The sequence below is a fragment of the Pungitius pungitius genome, chromosome 5, assembly GCF_949316345.1.
Source record: "Pungitius pungitius chromosome 5, fPunPun2.1, whole genome shotgun sequence".
Classification (NCBI taxonomy): domain Eukaryota; kingdom Metazoa; phylum Chordata; class Actinopteri; order Perciformes; family Gasterosteidae; genus Pungitius; species Pungitius pungitius.
The window spans coordinates 2,176,607-2,195,707 of NC_084904.1; the positions used below are offsets into that span (position 1 = coordinate 2,176,607).

Here is a 19,101-nt window from a genome sequence, read left to right on the forward strand (position 1 = left end):
GAGGATATCCACTGGCACCTCCTCAATTCAAGATGACGGCAATAAGTGTGTTTATTAGTTCCTGCTCTCTGTGACCCATTCAGAGCCTGTAAAGATCAACCCTCTTCATTTCTTATCTCCACAGCTCAACAGCTTCAACGCATTTCACACTTGAATCCGAAGCAGGTGCTGCCTGTTCCATGAGGATATTCAAGCGACAAGCAATACACGGCGTCCGCACAACGTGGCGCTTCTAATTGTGAAGGATGTTTGATTAAAATCTGGGAATGGGCAACATATCTCATGTGTTCTGATATTTGTCCCCATTATGCCTGTCTGTTTCAATTAAAAAAGGCAAATATCACACACAAAAAAAAGTTTATTTGGGTAAAAAAAAAAATGATATATTCAAATATGGTTATATGTCATTGCTAAACCGACAAATAAAAGCAAAACCCAGATTAGCAAAGATGCCTAAAATATGTTTTTTTTTTTCCTCCCTATCTATAAAACACAAGTCTGACAATTTGACTGACATATAAGTTGTGATGTCACGCCTGTTTTATGTTACACTTCTTAAAAGGTTTAATTACTTCAGCATTAAATGGTCAAAAGATCGACATAAATGAGAGGACGCGTACAAGCAATATGTCAAGCAAACACTGCACTGAGAATTAAAACAAGATCTCTCAGGCTTCCTTAGTCAATAAATCTTTATAACTGCAATCCACAAACGTTAACACTCAATATGTTTGCCGTCTTTTCCTTTGTCAATTCATGGCAAAAATGAAATGGCCTGCATGGTTTGGACACTAACTCTATGTTTTTGATAGCTGACTGATGATAATGGTCAATAAACAACAAGGAGAACCCTGTGTTTCCTTCTTGAGAGATAAGCACCCTCAGCTTAGTCATCATTGGGAGAAGGAAAAAGAAAAAAAAATTACCATTAAGCTACAGAGAATGGATTTAAGCCTGGGAAAAGTTATTTTTTTTTGCGTGTGTGAGCAGCTAGATGCATGTGTGCGTGTGAGTGTTTAGCTGGAGGCTCATGTGATGACGTTGGGGCCGCGGCGGCCTGTCCTCTCGTGGACGTTGGAGATCTTCAGGGCAATGGCGATGAGAGGACCCAGCACCACCTGCAGCGAACACATTATAATACCTCATCCTCTACTTTCACAACATAAATATCAGACTATGAGAGCATTGATCCTACATTTGAGGCTGTCACACTAAATTACAGTGTTAACGAGTCCACCTTCATGCAGACCTTGTCATTTGCTCTGTTGCGCAACACAGCACATGCATGGTAGACGTCATGCGGGTTCGGGGGCCTGAAGAACACGGCGTTGGTAAACCAATAGCTCAACAGATGCCAGGATGCATAACTTAAGTTTGACTTTGCCCCTGTTTCAGGCATTAACCTCGTTTGTCAACCGGTTACTGTTATTTGCTGGAGATGATTCATTCAAACTATTTGGGGGATGGTGGTGTAACATAGATAAGTTCTGCGTTACGGTGTTGATTTGAACACACACAGAGGGGGGGGGGGGGGGGGGGGTGTGTTGGATAAACAACACCCACCCACGCATACACCTTTTGGCATAGCACATAGCATCGAGTAGGCATACAAACTCAAGTACAGTGCAGTAGTAGTGTAGGATTTGCTGCGTCTTGTGAGTGAAATAATAAACTGTGTCTCAAGTATGAAGACATCGCTGGTCCCGTTTTGACTTGTAGATAGAAGGGCATGGGACGACCTTAAGGGCGCATTGTTTGGTGAAGCGCGATGGTAGGTTGCCAAACCTAAATGAGGGTGCCTCGCCGTCACGACTGCAGCTTTACGGCCCCTGGCTATGGTTAAAGTACACCAAGCCTACTCCAACATTCATAGCCACATCAGAAGCTATTGTTTCTTATCGCTCCAAAGTCTACAGGTCAACTGGCTGGCATTTCACAGCTCAGGCTGCATTACCACGCCAGTATCTGCACCCATCATTGGAATCGTTTCTCGTGGTTCAATCCAATACGAAACCAATGATCAAAGTTCGTAGGGGTCTGAAATGTATCTCATCACTCAAAGAATGGTGTGCCAATTGTAAATATATTATGGATATTACGGAATCAAATGTATACAGACAAGCTGCTTCTGCTACTGTCTCATATCATTAAAGATTTTATATGATCCATTTTATGGGGCTTGAATAGCAGACTACTGCACAACAAAAGACTGGATTTAGACAAAGCCTTTGTGTGCACAGACAGAATCGCTGAGTCAGAGTCTCGCTCGCACACCGTCCCACTCTCCCTGTACCTGTGTCTCTCTGCTGTGTCTCTCGGGGTCTCTCTCGAAGCTCTCGGCGTATATGCGGATGGTGGCACCTGTCCCTCCGCCGCTCCCGCTCATCCGGAACACCAGGCGGGACGCGTCAGTGAAGACGATCCTTAAGCCCTAGAAACACAAAAAGCAATGTTCACATCATCCACTGTTTGGTTGGTTTTGGGGATTCAGCGCATGGTACATCTTCTTATAGAAATTCTGAAAATGACTAAAAGAATTCTATTAGCGCTTCTAACTAGTAGACTTAGAACTACGTGTTACAACACTTTTAGTATCAGACGTGTTGAAAGTGTGTACACTCCTAAAATTTAGACAGCATCATTCATCGTTGTTCGATCATGCAAACATTGGCAACACTGTTGATGTAAAACAGGAAGAATGGTCAAAGAGTCTGTGAAGACAATGAAGGTCTGATGTGCAGTAACTTCAAACATCCGCTAGATGTCATTATGTGGTTTGTTGGGACAGTGGCCAAACTTGTTGCCCCCCTAGTAGTAAGGTATTTTATGTTGAAAGGGCATAAAAACCACTTGTGTTCAGTAAAAAGAAACTTTATAAAATGATGACGTTCATAGATTTGGATTAAGTTAGGTTCAAAGAGTTAACAGCAGAAGTCTACTGTGCAAATCCCTCCTCATACCTAGCCAACCACAATTCCTACTACCTGACGTAAGCAAGATAAGACCCTTTGACTGATGGAGTGTGACGACTTTCATCCTAAATGCCACACGGCCTCTTCCCTTTTCCCACTGGAGGAAAAAAAGCAAGGAGCATGAATACGTAAAATGTAATTGACATTAATTGTCCAAAAGCTTTGTCAAAAACATAATAATTTCATCATAAGGGCTGAAAAATATGGGCTACTGTGTCTTGATATTGACATTGTTTATTGACAGTGTGAGTAAAAGTGAAGTCGAGCCCTCCTCATAATGAGTTTATCTCAGGAGTGTACCTTTGCCACAGTGATGAGAGACAGTGATGATGAAAGATGTCCGTCCTGCTGCCATTGTGTCTATCTATGTGTGAGTGTGTCAGCTCATCTCTAACAATAGAGGAGCAGTTATCGGGAGGCTGACTAATGCCTGCTTCAAAGTTCAGTGGAGCGCATTCCAGCCATAGACTGTGCATGTCTGTCTCCCTCTATCTACTTATACACGGGCCAAATGTAGTACATTTCAAGTCAAATTGAGCGATGACATTTTGACATGTTTTACTAGATAACTATTATTGTGGCATAGAAGTTTAAACACTCTACATACGAAGTTGAGGAAGAGACAGACCTCCAAACTTCTTCATTCTGGCTAACCAAACAAGGACATTATGCACAAATCCCCACCACACTCTACATAGCTTTCTCTAAGATGTAATCTGTCCATGGGAAAAGCCTATTTATATCAACTTAAATCTGTTCACCGATTCGGTATTTAAATTTTGTTTTAAATGAAGCCCCAGTTGTTTACAAAAATGTGCATCTAGCTTAATTATCAGATCGCAGTAATTGCCCTAGTTAGGTGTTATTTAGAGACTTTTTTTGAAGTAATGGCTAACTTTTAATTTACTTATTTGTTTTACATTTATTTAAAAATGAACATCAATAGTACAGACGAACCTCCATAACTGTGCATGAGCATTTTCCCAGTAGTGTATGGGCCTACTTTATTTCCCAATAGTGCAGTATTTTCATTTGGGTATTATGTAGGTTCTTTGGCTATTGTTTCCATTTACCACCAGCTATGTGTCCGATATGCAGAATTAATGGAGCAGTCAACTATAAAAGGCTGCCATACCACTGCTGTGTAAATCCCCCATGCTCTGTCGTTTGCATGTGTGTGTCTGTGTGTATGTGTGTGTGTGTGTGTGTGTTTACGTGCCAACTTGTCCCCCCTTTAAACCCACTTGCAGTGGAGCGACTGCAAGTGAGACGACAGCTGATATAATTCTGTCCTGGCAGGAATGTTTGCTGTACGGTAATAACACACACTGGGCTGACTGGGATGCTGAGGATTTGCCACTGAGGTTAAATCACATTTTGGGGCAACTGAGTAGCTAGCTGTGGAGCTGCTGTAACCATGGTAACACAGAGAAATATTCACAGCGGTACAGTGTGGCCTTTATTGCTGTTTAGGTACATTGTGGTAAGATTGCAGCCACACAAGCGTGAGCATGTGAAGGCCATGAAAACGTATGCATGTGTTCACAGGGAATACTGACGGACAGTGCAGCACAGTGTGCGTGTGTGTGTGTGTGGCGTAAGGCGTGGCAGAGGCTTAGAAGTGTCGACGCCAAGAATGAGTTTCCAGACATTTCCAGAAATGGGGCAGAACAGAAGAGAGGGAGTCAGCTGGATAAACTTGACAGGGAGAGGAGGGTTTATCACAGAGGGGACTTATCAGAGTACTTATCTTAATTATGGAGTTGCATGCTATTTAATGGTAACCATCACACAAAGAGTGAGACATATATCAGGATGAGCAGTTTCAGCCAAAATAAAAAATAAGTAGGTCGAGTCAAGTTTTATTAATACAGCTAAATTATCAGAGAAGTTAAGCAGGTGTTTAATATATCTGTAGTGTTTGTATTACACTCTTTTCTCTCTTCTTTAATTTCATTGGCTGAGTCTCTTTCCCATGTTCTATCTAGCCTCTTTCAACCCGGACTGACCTGGTTTCGAGCCACCGTTCCATCGACAGGGTCGATGTACTCAAAGTTGTCGGCCTTCTCCACGCTGTACACGTGTTCTCCCACAGCAAACTTCTGGCTGGTGAATGCTTTGTCTGAGATTACCGACTCCAGATCCCTCATCAGGTAAAAGGCTGCGCGAGGGTCCAGGCCTTCGTAATCAAACCTGACAAGAACCAAAAAAAAAAAAAAAAAAAGGCCAGGGTGTCAGGTGCCGGGGTGCTGGAGCAGGTTGCGGAAGGAGGCAGGACCCAAAACGCAGGATTCTCAAAAACGGTGCTCTTTATTCTCTGACCAACCTGAGACGTGCACCAACAACGACTGACGTAGACAATGACGCGACAAGGGACAACAGGCACACGGGGCTTAAATACACAAGGGAGGTGCAGGTGATTGGACACAGGTGGAAGCAATCAGGCGATCACATGACAGGACAGGAAGTGAAGCTCACCCAGAGACACGAGACACAAGAAAACTACAAAATAAGACAGGAAGAGGACCCAAACCGTGACACAGGGTGATTTTTCATCAGGATTATGACAGATGTTTGTATTACTAAGACTTTTTGGGGCCTCTCCATCTTCACGTTGTGGGAAATGGACATGGAACTAGGCACGCGCTCTGTGGGAACATGAAAAGCTGCAGCAACTGTCAGTGGCAACAGTGACTGCAGGAACTATCTCTGCCTGTCACAGGGGAGAAGTTAAAATAAGAACAACCGACAACCAGGGAGGAGGACTGCAAGAGACATGGACGAAGGTGAAGGCCTTGGAGACATATTTGGCTGGTGGTAGGGATACAAAGGATTGAGACTTTAGGGAAAAGCAAAGTCAAGCTCAGGGCTTGAGAGTAATTCAATAATGATTCCAACATGGAAAGTAGTAATGTAGCTAGACCAATGAAGAGACAACAGATAAAAAGTCACAGACTAAATCCTTTACGAGAGCTCCATAATCAGGGAATGTCTTTTATTACTATTTTATTTATTACCTGCAGAAGTAGTTGCGTCCGAACATGTCCCAATGTTCTCTGACAATCTGCTCCACGGCCTTTTTCCTGGAGGCTATGATGGACAACCACACCAGCACCGACCACAGTCCGTCTTTCTCACGAATGTGGTCTGAACCTAGAGAAGAAAGAAAACACACTCTTAATAAACTAATTAAGGCTACAAAAAAAAAAACCCGGCTATCCTTAGCTAAAGGTTTTAATCAAATTCAACTCTCAGTTCTGGGTAGCTGTTCTCTATGAATTAAAAATATATTTTCCAGGAAAAAAGAATATGGCTTGCTGAGTGTATCCCCCATCAGCTTCATACTGGTGTGTGGATGTGTTGGTGTGTTTTTGTACAGAACCAGGCCTTGTCTTAATGCTAAGCTAAAGTGGCTGTATCCTGGCTCCAGCTAAATACTTAACAAGATTTGCAATCCTGTCATTTTTTGATACAACAGGGTAGTAATCCAACAGTTCACAACAACCCCATGTAAAATGGTAGTCGCATTTGGCGTAGTATTCATCTAAAGCAGGTGTACCAAAATGTCAACGTTGTGAACACTGCTTGGGCTTGGTGAAGCCAGAAAAATGTCCTAAATCAACCTAAAACACACACACCCCGAAACAAACACACACACACACACACACACACACGAAACCAGAGAAGCAGTTCACACCCTTGATCAGCCTCCTTCACTTGGGAGCGATTCCTCTGTTCTCAAAAACAGCTGCACAGTAAAAGTAAAATGTGTTAAGGGGGCACTTTGACATTTTAATATGATTGATCATGTCCGTAATGTTTTCCCCGGTGCAGAGCTTGGGTCGGGTGTCATTTTAAAGTTACATGCACATCTATTTCACAGGAAGACGCATCACGAGGTCTATGTTGGAGCATAAACAATTCTCCGCTTTTGTTTTCTCCACCCAAAGTGTAGCTCCTTGCCCCCCCCCGGGGTCTGGCTCTGGCTGCACACAGCTGTTAGGAAACGGGGGGGAAATGACAGTTGTCATCATTTAATCCCCATCCCTCTGTGTGTGTACTCCCTGACAGAATTATCGTCCCACCAAAGAGCAAAAAGTTCCCTACAACACGGGTAAATATTGCCTCTGTTTATCTTGTTAAGATCAAGTTACAATGAGGGTTATTAAACGACGTTTAGTAAAAGGAAGTCCTAAAGTCAGAGCCATAGATGTCAATGTTTTTGAGGTGACATTAAACTGTGTGAATTACCGTTTCAAAAACTGGCAACAATCAAAAAACCTCAACATGTTTACTTGTAAAAAAAAAAGGGTTCAGTGTTTGCCTGAATAAGTGTGTGAGAGTCAGTAAAGAGCCGGGGCGGCGTACAGCGCTGACGATTTAGTACTCGGGACGCTCTCTGAGCTTTTGGCCTTACATGGGTAGACAACGAGTGAGCTCCCATCATCCTCCGTGCTCGCTGCTCCGTCCACTTCTTTTCCTTCTCCTCAATACTTGACTAGCTTTTTCCTTTAACGCTGTTCATCCCTACGGACGTTTCCTTTTTACGTTGTTCCCTCTTTTTCTTGAGACAGAGATCATTTAAAAGCACAAGGATCGATGGAGAAGGAGTGTGGAAAAGAGAAGAGAAAAGTTGTACTGCTGAAATCCAAACAGCTGTTGAGGGATTGAAGAGAGGTGAAGAAGCGTGGAGAGGACCAGACCACACACACACACACACACACGTTGTTTTATGTTTTCTCAGCGTGTACGTGTGCTTCTACGTTCACAGAAGTTGCTACTGGAAGCTTGTCCGCATGTTGCAGTCATTCAGGGAGCCTTTCTCCTTTTATAGCAGAAGAATGGGGAATATTTACACATGCAGTCAGGGCCACGGCCCTCACATCTATTACACAACGCTTTGTGGAGCTGCAGGCAGTGAGGATGCACAGCTTTGCAAACACTAGGCCTGCAACAGACTGCCGAGTGACAGCTCAAACGTATTGTCAATTTAAAAGAAGTGTGAATAATACATAAAGTTCTTTGCAAACACTGCGGGTGTGTTGAATGCTCTACAATGTGTTTGGTTTGACGACTATAGTATGTTTTTTCATCTATTATAATAGAGAATCTGGCTAAGCTGTTACAACTAAACTTATTACTGCTTAAAGAAAAGAAAAGAAAATTCAAGTAATGGAGACTGTGTTGCTGCTGCATGTGTGCTGTGACAAAACGGCACCGCAAAAAAGTTTTACCAGCAACGTAATGCAAGATCATCAGGCAATGCACCTGTCCTGAAGGATGACATCATTTCCCCCTTAATAACCGTCCACAAATACTGTCTTTATTAAAACCACTGTGCCGTGTGCTGGAATCCGATAAAGCCACTAAACCCTTGGATCCCCTTCACACCAGTAACTGTGGTCTCACACCGTCTCGAACGTAAGTACCACACACGCGTGTTTCAGCGGGCCGCGTCCGGCCCATTTGTGTTCCGCTGTCTTTACGAGTGTGTATGAGTAGCGTGTTTTTGGGGTTGTGAGTGTGTGCTGCAGCAGAAGAGATAGTACCTGTCCCGAAGCTCTCCTCCCCGCAGAGGGAACAACGCCCAGAATCCATCAGGTTCCCAAAGTACCTCCAGCCCGTGGGAGTCTCATACAGCGCCAGTTTCATGGCTTTGGCGACCCTAAAGGAAAGCACAAAGCACACCGTGTATTTATCTCTAATATCAAACACCGGTCTTTCTCAGTTCTGATGCAGAGATACAAACAGTCGTCTGACCTTTGAAATAAAGCAAACTAAATGTAGTGTGACAAGCGTAATCTGCCAGCAGCTCATCCAATAACTTAATAAGGCGAAGGCAGCAGGAACAAAGTGAGTTAACCTTTTAGCTGATGTTTGCTTTGAACCTGAGCCATGGACTTGTGTGTGTGTGTGTGTGTGTGTGTGTGTGAGTTTCTATGTAGGTTGATATGTGTGTATGTCCCGGAGTCCCGGGGAGGGATAAAGGTGAAGACAGTGCAATATGTTGGAGGAGAGGAGGCATCACGAAGAATCAGGGAAGAGGGGAAAAGGCCAAAGAGAAAGTCTAAGAAAACCTGTCAGTGAAAAGGTAACATGATTACAAAGCAGTACGTCTTGAGAAGGTGGTTGACACATTTGGATAACGTGAAAAAATAATAATGTAGTATCAAATAATGAACCAAATCATATCTTGGCACTTTTACACGGAGGCCAAGTCCCACCTCCTCTTCTCGCTGCCACCAGTTACGAGGATTTTCATTGGGTTTTCCCACCCATTTTTAAACTAAAGTAATTAATATCACTACATCAAACGGCAATTTACATTTGGCAACGACATGTGGGTCAGCCATGGTTCATAGCTATTTCTAAGGAAACCGAGATCACGTCCTAAATGTTGTTTTCTGGAATCTGAAGCGTTCACCGATCTCTGGGAGAGTTGGACATTGCACGGCCTCACGCACATAGTACAAACGTATATTTTAAACAGTACTTTAATGAACATTTTTGTAACAAACGGTGGTTCAAATGACCAAAAGCGTCAGTTTACCCCTCTTAATGCTCCCATAGTACTGTTCCCAGCTGATTGATAAACCCACCGCATGCTATCTATTCAGAGCCAAACGGCAACTCCTCAGAGGAGCGTTTAGCAGCCATTGAGAGCTGTGTATTTTCCTTAGAAGCTGAAAATAGAAGTGAGGATTCATCATAATCACCGACACATTCATCATGCGAATCACGGGATATGTTTGTGTTGCTTTGGAGTTGCATATTAAGCCGTCACTTAAGCCACGCTTAAATAAAACTGCTTTTAGGCATATTAATAATAGTACGATACACAATCGTTTGATTACTGACTATGTGGGGTTGTTTTGGTGGTAAGAAATGGCGCTGAGGTTTCACCAGAAGAATCTGTCCTCAGCATTTCGGAATCCTGACTTCATTCCTCGTGGCTAATAGGAGCTGAAGCTGTTGAATGCCAGCAAAAATCATTAGTTTGTAATGACATTTTTACTGTCCAGTGTAGTATTAGATTACCATACAGCTTATGAAACTCATGAAATAAGAACCAAAAATATTATTATTATTATTATTTCACATTAAGACAAATAAAAAAAAGTATGCAGGGGAAAGTGGATTGTGTCTGTGAGGAACAGATGAGAGGGAAGGGAATGTCTTAATATTATATTGTGTTATTGTATTATAAACGTGCCCATTCTTGCAAGAAAGAAGAGTGCTCAGTGTCGTCGTTGATCCATCCCTCCTCAACCGCATCATCGACACCTTCTAACTGCCGCAAGATGTGAACTTCCCAGGACGCAACGAAGAATGGATGGAAGAAAATAATCAACACAACAAAACAGTTGTTGGACCCGGAAATCACAGTGCAATAAATACACGGATGTGGGTGGGTTTCTGGGTTGTGCACGTCCACACAATCCTGGTGCACATAAATAAACTCCTCAGTGCCCAGCACAGTTGTTTACGTAACGGGATAAATAACCAAATAAGAGTAACCAACTTTATTCCCCTCTGGGGAAGCGAGAGCTGGAACGGAAAGTCTGGCATTCCTACAAGAAAACAGAAACTCTGGCCCGAAGAGCCTCAGAGCAGCAACATAAGCGCCGAAACAGACGGCACCAGAACTCCGTTTGTGCTGCAGTGCGGAAGCCAAACAGTGAGAAGAAATCCTAGGAATCCTAAATGAGCTTCAACTGAACCGAACGGCATCGTATCACTGAAAACACAGAAGGCAAACTCACAAAGGGAAACGAGCACCATCGAGAATCTTCACAGGCTCCGTGAAAAAAAAGAAGAAAAATGCTGGCAGACATAAGAGGAATAAACTCGGCAGGTTTCTATTTGGTGCTTCGATCCCCTCGTGTGGAGGTGTGACCTCTCAACTGTGAGCTTTTGACGTTGGTCGACATCCGCTTTCTCACACTGGTAGAACCTCAACATCATTTTTTAAAAGGGATTCTGATACAAGGTTAATTAAAAAAGTTTTTTGCTGTATTTATTCATTCCGATTGTATTTTTGATCACAGGTCTCATGTCGATTGAACTTCATGACAATTCTTACACCAAAAAGTCTTATTTGTATATCAAATCTGGCTTTTACATACAATTGGTAAGAGGCCTGGTGCTGTATTGTTTGATATAGCAATGAAAAAGCGACAATGGGGGCCACTTGGATTACGCGATTTTCTGTCCTGCTTACTGTGACATCAGGGACCACGTGGTAGAGACGTGTTGAATTGTCCACAAATGAACCCCCCCCCCCGCAAATCACTGCAACAAGCAATGAGGCTACTACCCCAAAACAAAAGGTATTCTGCAGGTCTGTTTGACAATATGAAACGGAACAAACAGAATAGATAGAAAAAGGTCACAAGATGTGATGAAAAGGATGCTTCCCCCCCCCCCCCCCCACAGGCTGAAGGGAAGGCAACTCCCTCAACGCTGAAGTTACACGCTCATCAACCAAAATCTCTTTTGCTTTCTCTCTGTCTCTGTCTGGTGTGTATCAGGGTAAAGAAAAGGGTAACGTGAGGAATGAAGAATCTCCACGGTGAAATATTGCCAGCGTTTTGGCCTTGGCTCGATATCTTACCAAACATAGCGTACAGTGCCCTCGCTCCTCACCTCCCCCTCTGAAGAGAGCTCAGCGTGATCTTAAAAGCTTTCGGCTGGCATTCAGACAGAAAGTACAGCACGCCGGAGCTTTACTCGGGCTTCAAACGTTCCCCTTGGCCCGAAACCTCACTGGACTTCACCGAAGAAACGGAAGTACGCTGAAGATGTCGCCTTGGTGGCGCAGAATGTGAAATAAAGTTGAGCGAATTTCTGTAAATGCTCCTTGCTGTTGCCAACACTGTTTTGTGCTAACGTTGTCACACTTCTGATAAATATTGCTATCTAATAGGCCCTCACTTTGTCCCAGGGGAGCAGCTGCGGTTCTTCTAAAGACTTCCGACCTCTTTAGGTTTCTTTCGTATGCAGGGGATTCCTAAATGTTTGTGTTAATGTTGCATGCTGGGCTTTTCAGCCACATTTGCCATCTGTTTTTTGTTGTGAAGCCATCCCTTTACCCGTCCTTCATACGGTGGAGATCACCAAATGTGACCCCCCCGACCCCCCCCTCTGCTTTGCCGTGCCGATCGCGGGGATTCAGGACAACAAGTCAGACGCTGTCTCGGTAACGGGCACAGCGGCAGCTCCGCCCTCTCTCATCCCTCCATCCTTCCATCCCTCAAGCGGGTAAAGGAGAGGCTGATGTTTTCTTCTCCTCCTCCAAAGCCTGAACCCCCCCCCTGCATCAGCCGTAACTTGTTGTATTTGCACAGAGAGCTACACAGCGCATATGGACAGTCCTTTTCACACCTGTGACTTTGTCCCCCTGTCCATCTGAACCCCCGATACACGCGTCCCTCTCTCCCTCCGCCGTGTTTTTTCCCTCTATTCCCTCCGGTCACACAAAGCTGCACACTGTCATTACACCAGTACATTTATCAAGGCGTTTTATAACACAGTTTGCTTGACTATGCATAAACACGCGGCAGGGAGGGCCGCTCCGTCTAAACACACCGCGCACAGACACACACACACACACACACACACGGCGGCCACTCGCTCTCCTAAAAAGGCCGACAATTGGGCGGACTCCAGAGGAACGACAACACACCGCCAGGCCCTTCGGGCACTCCCTGGAGATTGTCGAACACATGCACATGTGTAAATGCTGCTTGCAGGGGTTACATTAGGAGCTTGAGTGTTGGTTATGAAATGAGACAAAGTGACCCCGTCCTGCTACAATGCCGGTACCTGTCAGATAAGTGAGGGGGAAGGTATGCTGTGCAAAAGCCCACATACCCTTGAGCACTGGGTTCAACAAGGCGATGAAGAAAGAAAATCTTACAATTTATTTCTAAACAAAATCTCTTCAGAACGCCAACAGCGTGATATTATCTGTAATGTATGTATTATCTATAATAGAGATCTTTCTCCAAGGTAGTTTTAACTCCTCAGGAATTTGACAAGATTGCCCAACTGAGATTCCAGGAAATTAGATTTAGGCCTTAATCAGTTAAAAAACGGCAAATTCTGATCAAATTAACAAAAAGATATGAAGGAGAGGTTTGAAGGAGACATTTCATTTTAACTGATAAAAAGGCCATTTCATCTACAGTAGGAGAGTGTGTGTGTGTGTGTGTGTGTGTGTGTGTGTGTGTGTGTGTGTGTGTCTGTGTGTGTGTGTGTGTGTGTGTGTGAGCTCTACGAGGGGGCCATGGCTTAGGGTTGTAGAAGTGACATGTGTGTATCGGGTCTAAGCCAGTGTGTGTGTGTGTGTGTGTGTGTGTGTGTGTGTGTGTGTGTGTGTGTGTGTGTGTGTGTGTGTGTGATGGGGCGAGGCTCACATGGGAGCCACTTAGAGGAGAACTTTCGAGCAGCTCTTCATTGGGATCATTATTTCAGTTGAGCATCATAAGACAGAGCCTTAGGCGAGGAGCAGCACAACGCCACACAAGTGTGTGGTGGTGTGTGGTGTTTGTGTGTGTGTTTGTGTGTGTGTGCCTGTGATGGTGCCTCTACTAGGCTTACCAATAATTCTGTGATGTAACATCCTACTTCAGATATCTAAGCTTCACTTGCAGCAGTGAAACCCAGAGAGATCAGGATTGGCAGAGTCCTGTTTATATATAACTATTTGACTTAATAATATACTAAATGTTTCCTGGCAGTGTCCAAAACTAATATGAAGAATAGTGTGATGTTCACTAATTAGAACATGCATGTAATAAGATGTATTTGCATATTTCATTATAAATGATGTGAAATCAATGGAGGGAGACTATTTTACAGGAAATCTGAATTTGAACTTCTTGTGGCTTATCACAGTAGTTTCACAATGATTACAGTATGGTGAATACAATTTGTATCATGCATATGAATACAATTATGAAGAGACCCCCCCCCCTCCACACAGACACATTTTTGATTCTAGATTCCTTAGCTAGGACACTTCCTATTTTATCTCACAGTCACATTCATAATGCAGGAGCTCATGGAGAGGTCAGGGTGGTGTGATGAGAGCGGGAAAAACCCCTTGAAATCCTGTTTGACCAGTTATCCAGTGACAAATAAGCGTTTGTCTCATGCCTCCTTCCACTCACTGATAAAAATGTTATCCTTGGACACTTCAGATCTACTGAGTGTGTGTGTGTGTGTGTGTGTGTGTGTGTGTGTGTGTGTGTGTGTGTGTGTGTGAGTGTGTGTTGTACCTGTCGAGGGCCGCGCTGGTGGCAACACTTCTGGCAAAGCCCTTGACTCCCAGCTGTCGGAAGTAGGGGACGGCGGAGAGGTTGGCGGCCATGATGGCCACCGAGTCTGACGGGTTCACAAAGAAGCCTTTTTCTCCGAGGATCATGTACCGGTCCTGACGACGTCACAGTGGAATACAATAGAAGGTCAGCTTACCGTAATAAAGTGATCATACACTTGACAAAGAAGAAGCTGGTGATCTTCTACATTTGACTTTATCTTAATTCACAATAAATGGATCCTAGCTTATCTCTCTTTTTCATAGGCTCCTTTATTGTCCTAATAATTCTGAATACAACACATTCAATACATATCCAACAGTCTCAATGCATCGTGTGTGGGCGAGTGTGTTTGTGTGTGTGTGTGTGTGTGTGTGTGTGTGTGTACACAATGGAAATGGCTATTGGACGCCATGGTGGAAAAAGTGAGCTGCTTGGATCATCACGAATACAGAATTATTCAGCTCCATTGCTTGTCTTCCTCAATGAGCATACAACAATGAATAAGAAATAAATAAGGCTCGCCCTGGTGTCTATGGGTGGAGCCTAATGACAATGATTTAGTCATAATCGAAAAAGAAGAAATGGTAGTAGTTCTGTTATTAAAAAACCATGGTTGTGCTCTGTTTTGCCTTTAAGGTAGAAAACTAAAGGCCTTGTTGTTCCTCTACTGCAATATAAAAAAGCCTATTCGATATGGGACATATAAATGCTTAAAATGGCATTAAAAAGCATTAAAGATCCCCTCCAGAAAGGTTGTAAGACTGTAGAAATAAAGAGGCCTTACTCCATCCGCGTCAAATGCAGCTCCAAAGCCAAAGTCCCCTCCTTTCATGGCATCTACCAGAGACGTGGCATAGGTCAGGTTGGGCTCCGGAGGTCGGCCACCAAAGTCCTCCAGGGGGACACAGTTGACGGCAGAGTTAGCGGCAGCTCCCAACTCGTCACACAGGATCCTGCGCACGTAGGGGCCCATCACTGCAGCGCGACATGAGCGGCGGAGAAAAGACAGAAACGGGGTTAATCTCCAACCGGCGTGTACGACAGCTCGGGGGGGGGCGGCGTGAGGTAGAGGAGGGGGGGGGGGGGGGGGGGCGGCGTGAGGTAGAGGAGGGGGGGGGGGGGGGGGGGGGCGGTCTGACCTCCGTTCATGGCATCTATGTGGATCTTGAGCTGATCTGGTCCCGTGAAAAGACTTTTAATGGCGTCGAAGTCGAAGATGTTTCTCAGCAGTTGTAGATACAACTCAACAGAGTCCACGATCTCCACTGGAAACACAGAGAGAGAGAGAGAGAGAGAGAGAGAGAGAGAGAGAGATTCTTAGTGCAACGGCAACGTGTCCGAACGTATTCAAGAGAGGGCCAAGCCGCCACTTTGTATTACTATGTACCTCTGAAAGGTTTGAACTTGTTCTCCAGGTCAAATTCTTGTCTTCCCAGCCTGGACAGGTCAATGCGGAGGTCGGGACATATGGCGTACTCCTCGAGCGTCCGGCTCACCTGGCAGATCCTCTCCATCACTGTGTCCGAAGAGGGTCCTGCCACGCAGAGGAAGACGGACGTGAATGTTTTAGTGCGGTGGTCATTTTTCTCTGGTTAGAAAAAAAGAACTCTTGTGCTCACCCCCATTGGCCACGTTGAACTTGATTCCGAAGTCTCCGGCGGGGCCTCCGGGGTTGTGACTCGCTGTGAGGATGATCCCGCCGATGGCCTTGATCTTCCTGATGATGCAGGACACAGCGGGGGTGGACAGGAGGCCGTTGTGACCGATCACCAGGCGGCCAATCTGCACGGGGGGGGGGGGGGGGGGGGGGGGGAGATACTACGTCAGCAGCACATCGGGCTGTTTTATAAAAAGTAGGGCTGTCAAAGTTAATTTAGTTTAGTCAGCTAGCTATAAAAATGCAATTAAACAAGTGTCTAAAATACACACTTCCTAAAGTGATTACTCATTTATAAGATTTAGTTTAGAAACACTTTTAAAAATGTTTTAACCCAATTAAAAAGTGATGTCAGGGATGAGTTTCTTGTGCTCGTTGTGACACAAAAAAAAGAAGAAGAAGAAGAAAAACAACTATGCTGACCTGAAGTTCAAGAGCCCATCTGTTCATCCAACTTGTTCTAAAACTAAACACTGGCTGAAAGCGGCGCATAATTCTACAGGTGACCAACTGACAGGCAGCTTTAAAACAGCAAAACGATCCGCCTCAAGAGGGGGGGCTAAATAACAGAGCTGCACTCTCTATTTATACTTTGTATGCTACTCTTAAAGTGGTAATACCACCAACGTCCCATAATTCCCCCGCATATCAGCTATTCAAAATAAAAGTATCCTCACTGGAGAGGAATGTATCCTCCCAGCATCCGGGCATGTTGCATGAGTATATAAAGAAAAGACAAAAGAGGGACTACGGCGAGACGTGTTCTCTCAGAAACACGTTTAGCCTTCGGATTATTGGTGCAAAGAACACAAATCCATCCGCTATTCCCAGCTATGTTTACATTTTATTTAGTTACTGGTGTGAGAGACTTGGCTGTCGTATGACAGGGGATCCCCAAAGCACGGAGCTTGGCCTTGGATGGGGCGGAACGGAACATTACGTCGACAGGAAGATGGGGGCAGGATGGATGGAAGTGCTGATAAGGCTGACGCAGAGAGACACTTGGCTGGGCCAGCAGAAAAAAAACCAAACGGATTGATCTCAAAAACAAGTTGTTTCCCCTTCAGATTTTCCTTTGGAGCCTTTCCAAACCAATCACAGAGCGACCTCAGAGCGAGCGTTTTAACACGGCCCCTCGTTCTCTCTCGCTGTCATCCAGTAGTGTTTTTTTTTTTTAAATGTATCTACCGTCGACACTTGACACCTTTTTTCGGACAGGCGTCAATAAAAACGACTCCCTAGATTGAAGCGTTACGTTTTGTATGAAGATTAAACGTTGAACAACTATGCAATGCAATATGTGGATATGTGATGTCATTGTACAATTGGGATTAAAAAATATAAAGCAACCAACTAACCAGCCAAGGTTTTAAAAAAATAAAGATTTGTAACAAACTACTAACCACAGTTCTGTGCCTAATAAGTTAGCTTGGATCACATATAGCAGTGCTTCCCTTCTTTTATTTGCTGGTGACCCCTTAATAAAAAGATACGGTATGTGTCAATATGAGTTTAGAGCAGATCAATGGAAGAGGGATTTTCCACTTCTCTGACTTTGATGATTTATATTTGAGTTGTTAAGGCTTGAAGAAATATAACTTTAAACGTATCTTATTGTCTTCACTGGTAATCATCTCATGACCCATTTGGACTACAGCATAGGAACATCCTGAACTGTCGCCACTTCATTGGGGTTCATTTAGTGGATTTTCCCCCCCCTTTTCTTCATTCCAATACAGTCACACTTTGACACCGATTCCTTCTAAAGACACACTACCACACATTAATGTGCCTCTTTAGCTCCACTAGTTGGGAGGGTCCCAGCACGTTGATATACTGGAACAAATGCTTCCTAGTCTCTGTGGGTCTATGGTGGTCAGGCCTGTCCCCCCCCCCCTCCCCCTCCTCCCCTTCTTCCTTACCCCATTCGCAGCTGCCATCTGCACGATCACCTCGGTGGCGGCTCGGCTGAAGTAGCGGCCGTCGCTGCCCACCACCATGGTGCAGCCCTGGCGGTCCCGCAGGTCGATGGAGGACAGCACGCTCTGGATGTAGTTCTGCAGGTAGTTCTTCTTCCCCTCGAACACCGCCGTCTTCCTCCGCAGCCCGTTGGTGCCGGGCCGCTGGTCCTCGAAGGGGGCGGTTTGGACCGTCAGCACCGGGATGGGGCTCGTCTCCATCCTCCTTCTGATGGCGCCCAGCGAGGGGGGGTTGGGGGTGGGGGGGAGGGTGACGTGGAGATGGGGAGCGTGGGGGGCGCAGACGCCGATCAAAGTGAAGTTGGCTGGTCTTCGGGCCCCTGGGTCGAAGCGGCCGCGTGTGTCATGAGGAGGACACGCGGGACAAAGGTGGTCCTGGTGGGCCTTTACCGCGTGAGGGGAAGCTGTCCCACGCCGCGTAGGACAAGGGAGGGGGGGGGGGGAAGACCTGGAAAAAAAATCCCCTCCCCAATTGTATGTGGACGTCCCTCAGTAACGTTCAGCGAAACTCTCCTCTAGCTGTGAGACAACTCCCTCTTCTCCCAATACGCCTGAACAACTGACTACAGGAGGGGGGGGGGGGGGGGGAAGTAGGGAGGGCCAAAATCTTCAAGGCCCACAATCAGCTGAGCCTCTGGCCAAAAATAGACCGTTGACTGATGGCGGGAGCGGGGGGGGATTGTGTCGGGACCCTTTCTGCAACCGGACACTGCTCGTGTCTGTGCACACTGGCCGGTATGAAGGCGTAAGCTGTGACCACAGTCACACTTAAAGGTTTTAAAGGTGGGAAATCACAGCTCCTCTGTTTCTCCTGTAAAAGTAATGCGTTCTACTGTCGTTCAGCCCTCTTGCAGGATATTTATCAAGTGCGCTAGAGCGGTTGTTTTGTTGTTTTTTTAAAAGAAGAAGAAAATAATCTGTGACATTGCATTCTTCTGCTGTACGCGAGCAGGTGAGGCTGCAGCAGTCCGCGGTGCGCAGCGCTCCGAGATGCGGTGAACAGTGCCACCTTGTGGCTGGAAGAAAGAACTGAACATTTAATTTACACTAAGGGCAACTATAGAACCTTTATCTAATTGAACACATGCTTTATTGTTTCTGTTTAATTATTTATGTTATGTTTAGATTGTAATTATATTACGGATTTCTTTGTGTGAGTTTTGAATATC

At 45.0% G+C, this 19,101-nt stretch overlaps 1 protein-coding gene across 1 annotated transcript; it reads right to left on the bottom strand.

Moving 5' to 3' along the window:
* Positions 1-48: 48 nt before the first annotated feature.
* On the bottom strand, positions 49-18,403 carry pgm5 (phosphoglucomutase 5). Its single transcript, XM_037483649.2, has 11 exons — positions 17,876-18,403; positions 15,916-16,078; positions 15,684-15,830; positions 15,436-15,561; positions 15,081-15,271; positions 14,255-14,409; positions 8,522-8,637; positions 5,990-6,125; positions 4,982-5,165; positions 2,294-2,431; positions 49-1,118 (listed from the first exon to the last, which is right to left on the bottom strand). Exons 1-11 carry the CDS (start codon positions 18,131-18,133, stop codon positions 1,029-1,031), a joined length of 1,704 nt encoding a protein of 567 aa, XP_037339546.2. The 5' UTR covers positions 18,134-18,403; the 3' UTR covers positions 49-1,028.
* Between the last annotated feature and the right edge of the window lie 698 nt (positions 18,404-19,101).